A 17,365-nucleotide genomic window follows, 5' to 3' on the forward strand; every position below is an offset into this window, starting at 1 on the left:
TCCGAGAAAAACAAATGAGTGAGTTATCTGGAGCAAAGCAAAGTATAAGTTAGTTCTACAAATCCCCCACCACATGCATTATTACAAATTTCGTTTCTTTTTGAGTCAAATCATCTGTCTCACCAGGTCCATGGGACAATGATGAGTGAGGCCCAGGGTATCTCTCCGATCCCCATGTTGCCATCCCATTTTGGAGGGACAGAAACGAGCGGTGCTGTTGATGCCAACCCTGTTATCCCTGTGTGTAACCTGGAGCCCAGGCCTGGTGTTGCTGCTCCGCGTGACTCGTAGTGGGATTTGCACCGCGGCCCTGCCAGCACCATCCACCTCTGCCCACGCGCCAGGCTCTGGGGAAGCTCCTTCACCAAAGAATCCAGGGGAACGTCCCTCCTGGAAAGGGGGAGGAACAGCCTGGCGGGACCAAAAGGGAAACGCAATCTAAATAGAAAAGGAACGGCCAGCAGCACAGGAGGGCCCAGCAGTCTTCTCCTGCATCATGGCCCAGAGGTTTTTTTCCTAGAAATAGAATAAAAACAAGCGTGGCAGAAAAGTACCATTTCATTCCGACCATGACTGTACAGACAACCAACATGAAAATAGGCATCGCATACTCCATTGACACATGGAGCCCCAAAACTGCGTATGTAGACAGATGCTTCCAGCGGTACTTTGGGAAGAGCTGTGCCTGGCTGGGGAGGGCAGATCTGCCTGGGAAGGCTGGTCTTCACAAGAGCAACCCTGGGGCTGAGACCCGGGGTGGGGAAGGAGGACCACGGTGCAAAGCCCAGCAGCCGCCTGCAGGTCGGGACGTGGCAGCCGGGCAGCCCAGACCCACTTCAAAGAGGGGATCAGCACCCACCCCACCCGAGGCTCGTGGCCGGAGACCCACGCTCGGTTCAGCCCGTCCCTACTGCAAAGAGCAGTGCAAGAACATTTCATGTTACATGTTTCAATCTTTTAAAAGTTAAGAAACAGATACCGTGGTTTTCCTTAGTCTTTAAGTTACATTCATTGCGTCGGCCACGTAAGTGCTACCACTAGGAACACATTCTACTATCATTACATCAAAAAGCCTCAAATATTTACTGGAATAATCTGTCTCTCAAGATACTAATCAAAGCACTTCTTTGAGATTTCAATCAGATTTGGGTGCTTCTGAAAACTATTGATTTGAAAAAATCCAGGACTGGCTCCTAATAACTGTGTTATTAAAACTGTACATTAGCAAAGGCATTTACTGATTCATCCTCTATCTTTTGTATGCTTTGTTGAGTTAGAAACCCAAACCAGCATAAAATGCTTGCCAAAGGAAGGCAGAAATGTATTCAGATTTAATCTGGTGATTATGGTTGACTCGTTGCAAACAGCTCCTTCATCAAGGCCATCAGGTGAATTATTAACCTATTCCATCCACAAATAGAAAAATACCTTCGGTCACAAGGAAGCAACACCAAAAAAAAAGGTTACACGGGTTATTTCATAGAATCACAGAATCACAGAATGGTTGGGGTTGGAAGGGACCTTAAAAATCTCGTTCCAACGCCCCTGCCCTGGGCAGGGACACCTCCCACCAGACCAGGCTGCTCAAGGCCTCGTCCAGCGCGGTCCAGCCAGGCCCACTGGGAAGGTGCACAATAAGGGTCGCTCTGCAGCAGAAAATACTGCTTTTTGGGGACAAGGAGGTGGCACGAGAGCCACCTGCTGCCTCGTGGGGCTGAGAAGGTGGCCATCCTGGTGGGAGCAGTGGCACTCTGGTGTCCTGGGGCACCTCTGCCTCCGCAACACACGGCCAGAAACTGCTCCCGGGGAAGTGTTTCACCCAGAGCGGCTGTTACCTCAAACGTGACGTTTATTACCAACAACCTTCTGCTGCTCTCGCCCTCCAGGAGAGCAGAGAGGCTGCTGGCACCCAGCTGTAAGCTCCTGGCAGGTGACCGGCGGGGGCCACCATGGCCAGGCCTCACCGGCCGCCTCCCCGCTCTCAGGCCGGCTCGGGCCCGTCCCCAGCCCCGGGGGTGCGCCCTGACATTGCCGTGACCGGCAGTTTCAGCAGAACGCTTGGTCTCGAGCAGGCGCAGGACAGGTAACACCGCTTCCGAGCAATTAATCGAGCACATAAACAGAGCAGCAGTTAGCAGGTAGGCGCTGCCGTCCCCTCCAGTCACCCCTGACGCTGCTCTCCGGCTCTGCAACAGGTAAGAGGCGTTTCTGGGCGCAGGCCGTGGGAAGGGGACTCTGGGCCGTGCTGGGGGATAAGATTTTAAGTTGGATTTTTCTCCCAAGCAAACAGGGAAGTTGTGGCTGCCCCATCCCTGGAGGGGTTCAAGGCCAGGCTGGACGAGGCCTTGAGCAGCCTGGTCTGGTGGGAGGTGTCCCTGCCCAGGGCAGGGGGGTTGGAACGAGACCATCTTTAAGGTCCCTTCCAACCCCAACCATTCTGTGATTCTGTGATTCTATGATTATTGGGGCCAATGAAGCCAAATGGGGTGACAGAACGGCTCTGGCACAGGTGGGAGGAAAGGAAGAGAGGGCAGGTAAAGAAACGCACGTTGGGAAGGCTGGAAAATGAAGGGGTAAATGCGGGACGTCAGTAAGGGAGGATCAAGGCGAATTCATGGTATTCTAAAATGTATGTAAGGTGAAGGAGGCAGATGCAAAAATCAGTTTAAACAGAAGGAGTGAGAAAACAGTAAAATCAACTCATGCAGTTGTCTCCCCTGCCCTGCCTTCAGCCTGCCACGCCAAGGGAAGCAGCTAGCAGCGATAGCAGGGAGCATTTCCCCACTGACCCCCGCAGACCCTCCGAAACCCGCGTCCAGCTGCGAGCAGGGAGGTCTGGGGGCGGCTCTTGGTCACACTAGACCAGCCACTTGTTTCAGAACACAAATCATCACCATACAAACTAGTACAAAAAGTACAGCCTCTTGCTTCACGTCATCTCCTTAAATTGTATTTTGTATTTTGCTGTTATATCAAACTGCTGGGAGTTTTGAGAATAAAAGCCCTTGCAGGCAAATGTATTTGACTAAGCAACGACAGAACTTCATCTTTGGCCTGTGCGCTTTTTAAGGAGCAAAATAAATCCTCAAAGGTACCAAAAAAAAATAATAAAAAAAACAGGAATCAGCACCATGGAAGGAAATTTTACGTAAGGAGCTAAAAGAGCCTGGAGGCAGACAGGACCCCCTGCCTGCCCCCAGCCCTGCTGCATCCCCTGGCCAAGGGGGGTCAGCACGAACGAGGGGGGAACTGGGCATCACCGCAGATCCCAGCTGCCAAATGGGTCACGCCGGTAATGCTCGAGGCAGAAGTGACCACATTTGTGTGTTGGTTTGCTTCTTCATTTCAAAATGAATCTTCTGAGAGAGGCAAAAATAAAGGAGATGGCGGCCGCGAATAGAGGGACACTGCTGCACCTCAGCTGCACCCATCGCCTCACTTCTGAAATGGTTCGGTTTGTTCCACAAAACAGACACAGGCCTTGGAAAGTACTGCACAGCTTGGGGAAAAAAGAAGAAAAAAAAAAGCCACAATAAAAGCACACCATAAACCAAGTTCACTACTCTGTTACATCAAGGCAAAAAAAATTATTGAAATAAGAGTCACTGGTAGGTCGAGCTTTACACATTTTAACTAGTCACATTAAAGCAGACTCTGGTCATTTCCAAACTGCGTTTACTGCTTTCAAATCCTAGTTTAGAGCAAGGGCTCAGAGGTCTCTCGGGAGAGAGGACTTTCTCCTGCTTCTAATAAAAATTCCCACCTGCCTCACGTGTGTGATCCCAAATAAGGGCAAATGGAAAAAGAGGAACTGTCCTTGCCTTTAACACAATCGATAAAACTGCCAACACCCAGCGTGTATTTAATAAATGCAATGTAGATTGCTTTATTTGACCTTCTGTTCACAAAATAATTTTATTATATGTATGAAAGCAGCATACAGGCAATAAAATTATGAAAACATTCACAATACATAAATACACAGACCTGATGCAGGATGTATATAGTTCATTAGACTTTTTTTTTTTTTCCCTCTCAGTTCTCTTTTCCTGACAACACATTTTTTTGATATATGTTTTGAAAAAGTTGCTCCAAAGGGTATTTTCTCCCATTCAGAAAACAAAGAGCTTTCTTCGATTGCTGCTGAATATTAACACCCAATGTTCCTGTTGCTAACGTTCACTGATTGCTTTTGGCATTACACAGGGAAAGCAGCAGGGAAGGACAATGGAAAAGTAGCAGGTTTTTTTTTTAATCAAACATTGGCAACTTTTTTGGAGCTCACAGGACGTTTTGGAGGTGGGGGCCGCAGTTCCGTCCGTGTTTAGAAATGTCTTAATCCAAAATGGTAATGAGGCACTATTCTTTATCGAATGGACTATTGACATGGTAATTACTAAAATGTAATGTCCTCCTCGTTTCCAAAGTAAAGCACTAGGTACCTCACTTTTTAATTCTGACGGTGATAGAGCAGCAGACAGACAGCATGATCCTGGTGGTACTGCAGTAATAGAGATGATAACGAGGTCTGGCATGTTTACTACCATTATAACCAATTGTGTTTGTTCAGAAAAGATATCCAAGACTTGAAATAAGAAAAGTCTGAGAAAGCTGTTTATCTTACATAAATACAAAACATTATATACTAAGAATTGTTATCTAAGAAGCTTCTCTTCTCAAATTGGATTCTTCTTAAGGTTGTAGTCATATTTAAGGTATTTACAGATCCACAAACTTGACATTCTAGCAAAGTCTTTGTAACATGAGACTTTTTTAAAAATAAATAGCAGCAATTTCTTTTATTTCTATAAGGGAAGAGAATTCACAACTCAGTCAACGCTGGTCCTATCTTTTGAAAGAAATCCCACTTAACAACAAAAAAAAGCCCACAAGCAAACAAACTCCACGCAGCATCGGTTTTGTCGATTCCTTCATTTCTTGCTGAGCTTGTTAACATTCCTCCGTTCCCCGCACCGGCTTTCCAGACTATCAGAGCCTGTAATAAAGTGCTGACTGGTTGACTGGTCAAAACGCAGTTATGACACTCCAAAAATATCCCATTATTTAGACATCTTAAATAACATAAATAAAGCTAGATCTGTTATAACATATGAAAAATATCAATTTAAAACAATAAATAAATAAAACCAGTATCAACATATTACCTCCCAAAGCTTTAAAAATAACCATTCTCATTATAAGGCTCAATTATTTGTCAGAAATAATTTTAAGAAGGCATCTACCTACCTTTACAATCCCTCAGTCTTTAATTAGGACCTGTTAACACCCACTAGCACAAGACACGGCAATCTTTGAACTTCTAGTAAACATTAATCTTTAAATACTTAACACTTATCTTCTGCCTCATTTTAAGCTAGAAATCGGCTTCTCAGTGGAGAGAGGCAATATTTTCTTTGAAACTGCACTGTATCTAAATTTGTATATTTCCCTCAGTATGAACAGCACAGTTTAATACCCTTTTTTTAACCAATTTTCAGTATCTTTTCCTGTTTACTGTTCTAAAGGTTAAATTTGCTTCGAATGCCAGGAAAATTAATTCTGGGCTTGGTGTAAATGTGTATTTCTCCCTAGAGTTTAGTTTCTTACCAAAAAAATCTTGTATATCTTTTTTTTAAAAAAAAAAAAAGATTATTACAATATACACTATTAGGTCTTCCTGGGTAAACCTTACTGTTCAGGTTTTATGCTGCCCATTTTGTGTAATGGGATTGATCTTTTCCAAAGAAACATCAGCTTCGTAATCCAAGATACCCGACAGTGCTGGAGACATTTTCTCCAAGGTCTTAGATAGTTCGCCCTCTTCTTCCTTTTTGAGAGGTTCTTCTTCCGGACACATAATTGCGTGTGGAATCAGATAAACCAGATTAGACTCTTTGGGGCTGGACCCTTTGGGCTCATGTTGGCTCGAAAAAACAACTGCTCCATTATTGTTAATACTAACAGTCTCTATGGCATTGCTGGACATAGGGCAGAGCCTATAGCATCCCAGCAGGGTTGAAAACGCCTTGCGGAAATCAGCATTGAAGGCATAAATTATGGGGTTGAGGGAAGAGTTAGCCCATCCAAACCAAACAAAAACATCAAAGGTGGTGGAATTAATGCAGAAAGCTTCCGCTCCCTTGGACGGTTGGGTAGGCTCACAGAAGGGAATCATGCAGTTCAATACGAAAAACGGCAACCAGCAGCACACAAACACCCCCATGATCACCGACAAAGTCTTTAAAACCTTCGTTTCCCTCTTGAAGGACATTTTGAAGTTGCTCTCCGGCTGCTGGCAGTCCATGCTGCTCCTGTTGCCGCTCGTGTTCTGGCAGTTCTTGGCATGCACTGCTGCTCTCTCCAAAGCCGAGATGCGTCGTATTTGCTTCTGAGCAATCCGGTATATCCTCGTGTAAGTTACTATCATGATGGCCACAGGTATATAGAAGCTAATTAGAGAAGAGGAGATGGCATACATCCTGTTCAGGCTAGAGTCACAGTTGTCCATGCTTATACCTTGTAAACTGGCATTTAGGTCCAAAAAGCTTGTGGTTGTAGCCTTGTGCCAGTTCAGCTGCACGGGGATGAAGGAAATCAACACAGACAAAGTCCACGCCACACTGATCATGATGAAGGCTGCCTTGGGGGTCATTTTCCTCTCGTACCTAAATGGGCTGGAGATGGCCCAGTATCTGTCCACACTAATGACACAGAGATTTAAGATGGAGGCCGTTGAGCACATAATATCAAAGGCCACCCAGATGTTGCAAAAGGAACCAAAAGGCCAGAAACCAGCGATCTCAGCCACAGCTTTCCACGGCATGACCAAAACTGCCACTAAGAGATCTGACACGGCCAAGGAGATGACAAAGAAGTTGGTCACCTTGGACCTGAGGTGGCGAAACCTAATGACAGCTGCACAGACCAGCGTGTTTCCCAGCAGCGTGGAGAGGATCAGCAGCGAGAGGAAGCAGCCTGTGAGGATCCGAAAGGAAGAGTCCCTTTCCACCAGCAACCCTTCCCCGTCCATAGTGGTCTCGTTCCAAGTCATAGTTTCTCCTGAGGGAAAATCATACCATGATTTTCATGACGACATCAGCTCCTTTCCTTGCAGAGATCAGAGACATCAGACGTCCATTAATTACTCATCACCAAACAGACCAGAGGTCCTTTCTTACGGTCCCTTCGCCCCCAGATGGACTTCACCCACTTTGAATCATCCTGAACAACACCGAAAGCTCTATGAGCAGCAACTGAAAACGCACAAATACAGCCCACCCTCCAGACTGGGGGGTTTTTTAAGCAACCCCTTCAGAAACACACTGCACCACCCCGGCATGAAGTAGCCTAATTCAGACAAGCTCACCTGCGAAGGCTCTGCTGCTGCGCTCGGCAAATACACCCCACGGACAGGAAAGCAATCACTTTTCCATGCTTGCATATATTCCCACTTAAATAGGCTATTGATCGAGTGTTTCCAGCATCCGTTGCACTAGCCCTTCATATTTACTGAAGCGTACTATACGAGGTGCTTTTTCTCTAGTTTAGTTTCCTAAATGTCTCACTGATTAAACACTCCATCCTTCCTCCTCAGTACTCTCCTGTTAGAAAATGCATCAGTTCTCTGTTTCTGGGCAGCATCAGAGAGCAATTCTTCACTTTGCTTCAAACTGTTTTAAGTTTTACACTTCCGAGACAACGAAAATAAACATACAGTAGGTGTGTTTTAAAGGTTTTCAGTAAGAAGCAGCTCAGGTTATTTCGTTTTATTTAAACAAGAAATGCTCGCTCCTACCTTTCACCTCTGATTCTCTGTTTGCTCTGGGATGCAGGGCCGTCTCTCCTCCTCTTTTAGTTCTGGAATTGCATAGCAAATCTTATATACAAAACCAACACAGAAATACTGCATTGCATCAGGTGCCTGTGTGTGGTTTTTTTCCCCTGAAAGTGCGAATCGGCAGGGGAGAAGTAAAAAGAGGAGCCGGCAGGGTTTGACCATCAGGAGTTAGTTCTCACGGGAGCAGCAGCAGGTCTGCGCTGTTGGACCGTGTGTGACGGACCCCGCCGGCATGTCCCCAGCCACCTCCATCCCACAGCCCCTGCGGATCACTCCGCAAACTTTGTTGGCTGGATCCGTCCCGGTCGCACTTTGTACATCCCGTCGAAGTGGCACATCGGGGAAAATCATCCCGGGCAAAAGGCACAGTATTCCCAACACTGGCAAGAGCCGAGTAGCAGTTCCGTCTTCTGTTGTTCAATGGAAGGAGAAAGAAAGGCGAGAGGAGGAGAAGGACCTGAGTGATCTCCCCTCGGCCACACTGGCGGTGCCCACAGAGGGTTCCTCTTCCAGCAGGGACAAGTCGCTTCAACGCTCCGCTGCCAGGTTGTAGCTCTCCATAACCACCCCGCAATAATCCCACCTCCTGCTCAGCGGGGCTGCGCTCCAGGGATCGGGTCCAGCTCCTAACATGCTTTTTCCCCCTTCTCAGGAAAGCGCAGGCGGAGGCAGCTCCTCACGCTCTCCCGCAGCCTGCCCCGGGCCGAGCATCTCCGGTGCCGGGGGGTCCCGGCGGCAAAAGCTTCCTTCTGCCCGGGGCAGGGCTCGGCAGCATCGCCCCTCCAGGGAAGGTCTGTCTGCCCGGCGTCTCCTTCCTAAAGGATTAAGAGAAGGGAAAGACAGGCATGGAGGCACGCAGCGGGCAAAAAGCAACCCCCCTTCACCTCCTCTAACATCTTCGGTCGGGCGCAGCTTCTTCTGGGCAGCCTCTCCCCGCTTTTTCTGCCTTCCTGGGGAATAACCTCCCAGGCAGCCGGGGGGGAGACGCAAAGCCGGGTTCCCGGAGCGGCTGTCCCGGAGTTTAGGGCAAACGGGATTACTTTGCCCCGTCCTGAGCTCCGCCGATGCCGGGGGTGCTGCGTGACGCCTCGGCGCTGGGGAGTTCAGTTAATTGATGCGGAAAGTAAGTCCCCGGCACCTCGCTCCGGGCTGGGCGATGCTCAGGAGGCGGGATGCAGGCCGAGCCACCCGCCGCTTCCCCGGCCCCGGGGCACCCTCGGGAATGACGGGGGCGGGGGGGGGTTGTCCGGGACCCCCTCCCGGCAGAGCGGGGAAGGGGCGGCGGTACTCACCGGGGGCGGGGTGGGCCGGGGCTGGCTGCGGCCGGGGCAGCGCTCCGCTCCCCTCCGCTGCGCTCCGCGCCGCCCCCCCGCCGCTGCCGGCGCAGCCGCGGCCGCCGGGCTCCCTCTCCTGGGCGGCCGCGGCTCCGCGCCCCTCCGCGCCGCCCCGCGGAGGCGGCCGCCAGCCCCTCCGAGGGCGAGCGAGGCAGCCCCGAGGGGCAGGGCTGTGCCGGGGCGCTCCGCGTCCCGCCCCGGGCAAGTTTAGAGGCTGGGTTCCTAACGCAGGCGAAGGGCATCGTTATCTCTGCGCGTAGGCGGGGGGGGGGGACCCCAAAGCCCCGGTTGCCAGGGCCGTGTGGCTGCCTGGGGACCCGCGTCCTGGCTGATCTGGTCGCGGTCGGGCGAGGGGACAGCAGGGGAGCAACTTCGGAGCCTCGGAGCGGGCACCCCCTGATGGCAGGTGCGGCGTTTCGGGCAGCTGGTTCTGTGTCTGCAGAGAAAACAGCTCAGTGAACTGCCGTCCTGGCGCGCAAAAACCTGTCGCTCTCCTCAAACCGTGTTTTCTCCTTCGCAAAAAGCCTTCCAAGTTCGGTAGCAAGCGCCAAAAGCGGAGCGGTTACATCCCAGACCCCTTCTTTCTACGAAAGGGATTTTTCTGTCTTACCTTACCCACAACAGGCAACAGAAGATGATGGACGTGCTGAGGTGCGAGTTGCTACCTTTGTGTAGGAATCTTACTCCAAAAAAAAAAATCAGAAAATTAAGATAAAAAACATCGTGGGGGGGTAAAAACCTCCTAGAAGAACAAATAAGCTCACTAAGTTGTCAAGATAAATTTTGTAGGGTTCGTCATTAGTGAAGTTGCTTTTGTGCCATCTATAATTTTTCATAATGTCAGTTAAAGCAGATACAGTGCTGTACTAACCTTGACTAGCTAAAACACTTGTTTTCCTTTCCTCCTCTCATTCTCTTTTTTTTTAACTGCTTCTCAGCAAGTTCTCAATCCCCCCCTTCTTATTATCCTGTCCTTTGATCATCATTCATCCCTAGGGAAGGGTGAAAATAGACAAGAAAATGAATCCTGTGCTGTTCGGTAATAGAGATCTCTAATGAGACTCATTGTGAGCTTTCTTTTTCTATTTTCAAGATTTTTTTCTTTTTTCTCCTGTTCTTAAAGCACAACACAGGTGAGGTTTACTGTGTGATACTTATCTTCTGAAAAAGTTATCATGCTCCTGCCTTTCGGTAGAAACCCTAGGCTGAGGGGAACGTTGCCTGCGTAAGAAGTCACTGAGCACTGTTATTTCTAACAACTTCAAGGGGCTCCTCCAGAATGGCTTGCTACCACAGCCATCCTGGGTTATTCCAGGAGAAATCACAGCTCCAGAGTACACAAACAGCACGATCTTCGAGGCATATTGGAGAGAAACACTGAGGTACGTGTTGCAGAGAAGAGAGCAGTCTGCTCTCAATCATCTGCTTATCAGCTCATCGAGCAAAGTCTTTTTTTTAGTTCATTTTTGCTATGGAGTAGCCTTTCCTGGGGCAGAGGCCAAATTCAGCACTGGAATACCCTAATGCTGCTCATATGGGTGAGGGTTTAAAACTGCCATTTGAATCCGACATTAAAAAAATGCCTTTTATCTTCCTGCTTACGGCAGCCTTTAAAAATCTCCCGGTGGTTCGTTACTTGGCAATTCAGGGCGTGTTGCAGAAGTCAGAGCCCCTCTCCTGTCTCGTCTCTCAGCTTGCGTGAGCAGCTCAGGGGTGACAAGGTCTGGCTCAGCCGAGACCCTTCTAGTGGAGCAAAGCCCCTTCAGCAGCTACGCAGGTTCCCAACACCAGCTTTTCAAGCAGGGCGCCCTGCCGTACTCATTTGTCACTTCGGCTAATTGGTAAGCTTTTAGAACTTTCATGACTTAATAGTCATACCAGGTGAGGAAGAAAAGTGAAATCCATTAAATCCTTATTATTTAGGTAAATTTAGTGGTGGGATTGGGCGGCCGATCGACACGACTCCGGGAGCCAGTTATGCAAAGTGCAGGGTGAATTTTCCTCTTGCTGCTCCCCGGCTATCCTGCCTCCAGCCGGCGCGAGAAGGATCAGCTCTCATCCAGGTCGGGACTTGCCTAAAACTGCCAGCAACAGGACGACGGTGCAGGTGTTTCTTGGAGATTCAGAAGCAAGCACAGACCTTGTTTAATTCTCCCTGGGTGCCCACATAAAAGAGCTCTTTAATTTTATTTAATGCTTCTCAATCACTACTGACTGATGCTGGGGTTAAAGCAATGCCCAGCAGAGGAAAGCTTTTGTGTCTCTATTACCACCCTGCGAGGCACCTGCTCCTCCCAGGAGACTGCGATTGGAGAAAATCCTGTTTGGTCCATATGAAGATTTAAAAATATAAATACTGAGTAGCACCTTGATCCAAATGATCTTTATCCAAACAGTAATTAGCTCCTGGAAGACCAAATCAGAGTTGAACAAAGTCCAGATCTTCCATTCAGAGATAAACGTGCTTTAATCTACAAAACAGCACACATGCTAGAGCTGGGGAAAGGCAGCTTAATTTACAAAATAATATTGCAATGCATGGATACAAACTGTACTCACGTCACTCTCAGGATGACTTTTTGAGTCTGCATGCATGGGATTTATTAAACGTGAAATCAGCTGAGGCATGTTAGCAGAAATAATGTCTAAAAGAGCTGTCAGGTTTCTAAGTAAGTGGTCATACTAATAAGCCAAGATAACTTTAGCCTCAATTTAACCTTCTCGGAAAAATCAAGGGTTCCTGGAAATTGAACAACAGCTGTGAACTCTCTTAAAGACCAGTGAAGCACAGTGGTTAAATTGATATTATCCTGTAGGGCATTCCACAGGGAGAACCACAGCAGTGACTACAAAAGCACAGAGCAAAGAGGAGCAGCAGAAAAAACTATTACATTGCTGCTAAAAAAAAAAAACCATCTCCAAGGATCTCAAGCTCATTCTTGAATGATAAAGATCCACCAGCAGGGAGAAAGGATCAGTGAGAGAAATGATTTCTAGTCCCCAAACTCTGACGACAAGAGGCCTAAATGTTCAGTATTGAGTGTGGGTGGGGTTTTTGGTCTGTAGATTATAGGCATGTCCATCTGCAGCTGGACCTTGGAGTCTGGGGGATTCAGCAGGACTGATCTCAAAAAGCACATTTCTGTGCGCGATTTCCAATGGCAAGCGGTGCACAAAGCATCCCTGGGTGTCAGGTCACTGGTGAAGTGTGTGCAGAAGCCTGGACGTTGTCAGGGAAAAAGACAATGAAAAAACCCCAAAAGGCAACACCATTTACGAAAGCCTGAATGTAGTTTTTCGAGGCAGCTAATTCAGGCGGTGGTAGAACTGGACACGGAGGGTGATGCAAGGAGGGTATAAATGGGAAGGATTTGATGGGTGGCGCTACGGGTTCCCGGGATCCGGAGCTCCTGCACTGGCTGCAGGGTGCTCACCAGGCAGGACCGGGCACTGCTGCTCCTCCGGCATCTCCTGTCCCAGGAACTGATGCTCGGCTGCGGGAGCGCGGCCCCGGTCCCAGCCAGCAGAGCCCCCCCGGGAGAGCCCCCTGGGCCAGCGCGGAGGGAGCCTGCAGAGAGGGTTTCTGCTCCGTGGCAGATCAGGCAGCAGGCTCACAGAGCAGCCTCACGTCCGCAGGGCTCCGCACGCACAGGCTGTAGGAGCGGTGGAAACCGTCCCCTGGTTGTTTGTGAAGGGAAAGGTGGGGTGTTCCCCTCCCGTCCCCACTCCTGCTCACGGCCCGTTCAGGCTCCGTCCCCTTTCCTTCCCTCCCCAGTAATCCCCCTCTACGTTTGCAGTGCAAACCCAGAGCGAAGCTGGTTGCTTTCAGCCGTAACCCCCCCAAATTTTACAACAAAATAGCTCTTTTTGGCAAGAAGCGGAAGACAGGAAAGAAAGAGAAATACTGAACCTGTAGCCGGGGATCCAAGCAGAAGCTGCCAGCTAAACAGTCCCCAGCCTCCTGCCACGCAGGAGCCATGGGTAATTTAAGCTTGGTACGATGCTGCCAATAACTGTGTTATTTAATGGGCAGAGTTTATGCAGTGACTTTTTATGGGGTTTTTCCAGTTCCACCCACTGACTCCCACAGGTCCAGAGAAAGAAAAGTTTTCCACAGTGAACACTTGGGGCGACCCTTCGTCTCTCAGCTCAACCCGCTCCGTCAAACCGAAGGCCATTACTGATCTTAAGTCACCCTGGAAATTGCTCCGGCAGGGAAGCCTAAACTTTCCCCCCTTCTCTTTCTGGGATTTCCATCTGCCGCAGATACGGGGTAGGAGGGGGATTACTGCCCTGCCAACACGTCCCTCCAGAGTGGGTAGAGAGCCAAACTGCAGAGGACGATGAGAATAAATTACAGCTGAGAGGAGAGGAGAGCTCTAAGGAAAGAAAAACGCTTCCTCCGACTGCCTCGTCCCTGCGGCACGGCAGAATGGTGCCAGGAAATCCACAGCAAACCAACAAGACCCTTTCTTTAAGACCTAAACTAAACCAACAGATACAAAATATATCAAAATTTCTGATCATTTCCCCGACAAATGTAGACGCTCGACGTACTGCTGAATTTTATATTCTAATCCATGCATATAAAAGCCCTACACAGCTGATTGCTGAGGACCTCCTGTACGAAATAGCACATAAACTAGTATATCAACACAAAAATACAGACTGGGCCGTTGCCTCCCAATTTATGCTTCATTTGCATATGCATAATTTTTTTTTAATACTGTATAGCTTGTATTTTTTCTTTCACTCCCCACTGGGCAGACATTTTAGGCCCTCAGAAAAACTGAAGTTGAATATATGAATCAAAAGAAAAGTCACAGAAAAAACGACAGCGCTTTAATGTTGAAGATGGCTTTGACATATTAATTAGTGTCTCAGAAATGAAATAAAGCCAGTGATACAGCATGATTCATCAGAATGAAATTAATTTGAGAAATAATTAATTCTGAGTGGATGGATAGAAAGAATACAAATAGATATATTAGCAGCAAAACTCTTCACAGATGAGTGCTACAGTGAGTTCTAGCAACAGTGGATGAGACTGCAGATGATACGGTTTTCTTAGCAGATGGCTTGGTAGGTGGCACTCTCGCCTCCTAAACTGGTGTTACAGATCTACGCCGGAGCTGCGTGCCAGCAGAAAATGGATCCTTCCCCGAATTCCAGCCCAGTCCCCGACTGATGGATGGCGAAGAACCGTTAAACTTATACCAGCAGATTTTTGTGGCTTTCTGGTGCAGAACATGTGACGGTGAAGACCATGCTTGGTACCTACCAGAGACCATTGCCTCTAAAGGTTAGTGGAGCAAGCGAGCAATAGTTCACACTACAGCGGGTTATTTTTAAGTCCACATTATTGCACATCCAGTGTGGCCAAGCCCCGCAGCCCTCCCATCGGCAGGCTACAGACTCCTGGAATTAAAGATAATTAAACTAGTACTTACCACAAAAATAGAAGCTGATACTGCGCTGAGCATCACTTCTTGCTCGTAGCAAAGGCTAAGAGAAGCATTTTGCGTCGGCGCCGCAGGGAGCTGCAGGAGCAGGCAGCTCTGCCAGGGACACCCAGCCAGGGCTCTCTGCAGGGGGACAGCCCCACGGTACGCACGCAGGGGCACAGCAGGTCCAGCGACGGCGGGCAGGCTCCACCAGCGGTCCAGCGACAACCAGAACACTCCAGGTGTCCCAGACCTGGAGCTTTGCTGTCTCCGGCAGCATTTTCCCCTCTGCAGCTCTCCACACAACCCTGCTGCCGTCGCGGTGTTGCAGCTGTAGCAACCCCAGGTCTCACCTCCAGGTTCTGGGTTAAATTGTTCTCGGAGGCAGGACGCTGGTTGTCCAAGTCCTCACCAAATCACACAGTCTGGGCTCGACGGCAGTGAGAAATGTTCCACCAAGTTAAATAAAACACCGGAATAATACTCCAAACGAGAATCTACACCAAGGTCTAAACGTAGGGCTGCTTCACTCCTCCTGCCGTAACTTTCATTTGAACTTCTGAAAAACTCAGTGATCTCGCTGGGTTACCCCAAACTATGATACAATCCCAAATCCACTTTCACCCTAGCTCATCTGGATCCGTTTTCCCCTTCCAGGCTCCATCCCTGTCCCACCACATCAGGCAGGACTGTTTCATCCTGGCAACATACGCAACATCTCGCTCTTTGCAGCCTGCCTCGACCCCCTTGGCTTTTTCCCTGCCTTGTGTTGCAAAAAGTTGTTGCTGTGTCAGTCTCTAACAGGCAGTACTTTCCCAGGCTGGAAATGTTCCCTGAGTTTCATCATCTGCTTGTCAAAATCTGTCTCAAGGTCAGGGGCCTTCCAAGGCAGCAAGTTCCCTGGCCCCGCTCCCGGGATGCTCAGCTGCCCAGGGCTGGGACCAGCGACATCAGGGAGCACACAGTGCTCCACCAACACAGGCAACCAGACTGGTCCTCTCCTCTTACAGGAGAAGTTCAAATTAGGGATGTCTTCCCGGTACAAGTTACATTTAGGGAAGGCCATGGGCTCTGATCCTGTCTGCTTTCTCGGTTCACTTTTTCCCCCACTCTTTACAGTGGCTGATTTTCTCCTGCGCTTTTCTCGGCATCACTTCCTAAAAACTTCCCCCCCCCCCGGTCTTTAGGAACTACAGGATGTACAGCTCAGCCAGGATTTTCCTTTCTTGTGTTTTTCTACATGTTTTTAGGAATTCACATGCCTTTCTAGGATTCTCCTAGTGGTCTCTGGGAATGTCCCCACCAGCTTTCTAGGAATTTTCACCCAGCTTTCAGGGAATTTCATATTGCTTTCTAGGAAACCTTCCCATTGCTTTCCAAGAATTTATTTCACCTTGCTAGGAATTTATGGTTGCTCCTAGGAATTTCCAGCTGCTTTCAAGAAATCCCTAATGCTTTTCTGTAAATTTCCCTGATGCTTTCTAGTAATTGTACACTATTTATAGGAATTCCCTTCTGCTTTCCAGCAGTTCCCTTCCACTCTTCAGGAATTTCTCACAGCTTTCTCAGCTTTCCAGGAGCTGCACGTTTCTTTCTAGGATTCCTCCATTGCTTTATAGCAATTCCTCCTTACTGCATAAGAAATTCCCTCCAGCTTTCTAGGAATTTGTAGCCAACTTCCTTGGAATTCTCTTTTTGCTTTCCTGGAGTCCCCCTGCAGCTTTCTAGGAATTCAGTTCTGCTTTCTAAGAATTGTCCGTAATTTTCCAGGAGTTCCCTGTAGCTTTCTAAGAATTTCCCATGGCTTTCTAGACATTTTCCATACCTTTCTAGGGATTTTCCGCTGTTACAAATCTCTCGTTGCTCCCTAGGCATTTCTATCAGCTTTCCAGGTAGATCTATCAGGCTGTGGCACGGCGTCAAGCGTTGTTCCACGCTGTTCGTGCTGTTGCATGCTAGCTAGTGTTGTGGCATGTTGTGTGCTATTCTGAGTTGTCCTGCGGTGTCTTATTTTGTCCTGTGTTGTGCCGCCACGTGTGGTTCTCACCCGCTTGCTCGTGTTGCTGCATGCCTTCCCATGTCATTATGGCATGTTCTTGTGCATGTCATCTTCTGCTTCTGCGTGCTGGCAGAGGTTATCAAGTGCCATCCTGTGTTGCTGCAGGAATAAACACTTGAGAGTGCACATTTTTAATTGCTATTTTCAAAAGCCATTGGAATGACTCAAGAGGTGTCCTAGAGGCCCTCAGAGGACCCCATCTGGTCCCTAGAAGGTCATGAAAAAAATTTGTCAGACGTGGTTGAGGCAGTCGTGAGATCCTGTGGTCATTCCCTGTGCCCTACGGGGTGATGCTCCACACCCCCTCCTCTTGCCCCACGCTACATCCATAGCTGCATCCCAGATCGGCCTGCCTAGTCCAGTGTCTCGTTGCTGACAGCGGCTGGCACAGATGCTCCAGGGCCTGAACGATCCACAGGAGACATTTATAAAATAGCCACATCATAGAGGAAATGGCTTCCTAATCCCCTTGAAAGGCTGGTTTATCCCTTTAAATGCAGCTTTATATCCCTTCTAAATGCAGATTGGCTTTTCATGTTCATTCCCTTCCCGACTTATCTGATATAACTACGCACGTTTTCATCTAGATAAACGGGAAAATTGAGTATGCATCAATTTAGCTTGGCACGGTATAGAATGAGAAACCCAAAATTCAGTTCAAATATTGCAGACGGAGCCAAAAGCTTTAATT

The 17,365-nt window shown here is 48.5% G+C and overlaps 2 protein-coding genes across 7 annotated transcripts in view; one reads left to right on the forward strand and one right to left on the reverse strand.

Annotated features, from left to right (window-relative positions):
* The first annotated feature begins 2,047 nt into the window (after positions 1–2,047).
* SFXN1 (sideroflexin 1) overlaps positions 2,048–17,365 on the forward strand; it is a 50,157-nt gene continuing 34,839 nt past the window's right edge. The window contains exon 1 of the mRNA XM_054217267.1: positions 2,048–2,195. The gene's annotated coding sequence lies outside the window, so the exon portion shown is untranslated. The remainder of the gene's footprint in view (positions 2,196–17,365) is intronic.
* DRD1 (dopamine receptor D1) lies at positions 2,341–15,971 on the reverse strand. Of its 6 annotated transcripts, none has more exons than XM_054217258.1 (3): positions 14,622–15,971; positions 7,796–8,652; positions 2,341–7,059 (listed from the first exon to the last, which is right to left on the reverse strand). In XM_054217258.1, exon 3 carries the CDS (start codon positions 7,049–7,051, stop codon positions 5,696–5,698), a length of 1,356 nt encoding a protein of 451 aa, XP_054073233.1. In that variant the 5' UTR covers positions 7,052–7,059; positions 7,796–8,652; positions 14,622–15,971; the 3' UTR covers positions 2,341–5,695. The 6 variants fall into 6 exon arrangements, with proteins under 6 accessions (XP_054073233.1, XP_054073232.1, XP_054073229.1 ...); XM_054217257.1 differs by having other exon boundaries at positions 2,341–7,107; XM_054217254.1 differs by having other exon boundaries at positions 2,341–7,687.

The sequence above is a fragment of the Rissa tridactyla genome, chromosome 11 (genome assembly GCF_028500815.1).
Source record: "Rissa tridactyla isolate bRisTri1 chromosome 11, bRisTri1.patW.cur.20221130, whole genome shotgun sequence".
Classification (NCBI taxonomy): domain Eukaryota; kingdom Metazoa; phylum Chordata; class Aves; order Charadriiformes; family Laridae; genus Rissa; species Rissa tridactyla.

Coding starts and splice junctions, on each gene's coding strand:
- DRD1 (XM_054217258.1), bottom strand. CDS start 7,051: ATGACTTGGAACGAGACCACTATGGACGGGGAAGGGTTGCTGGTGGAA.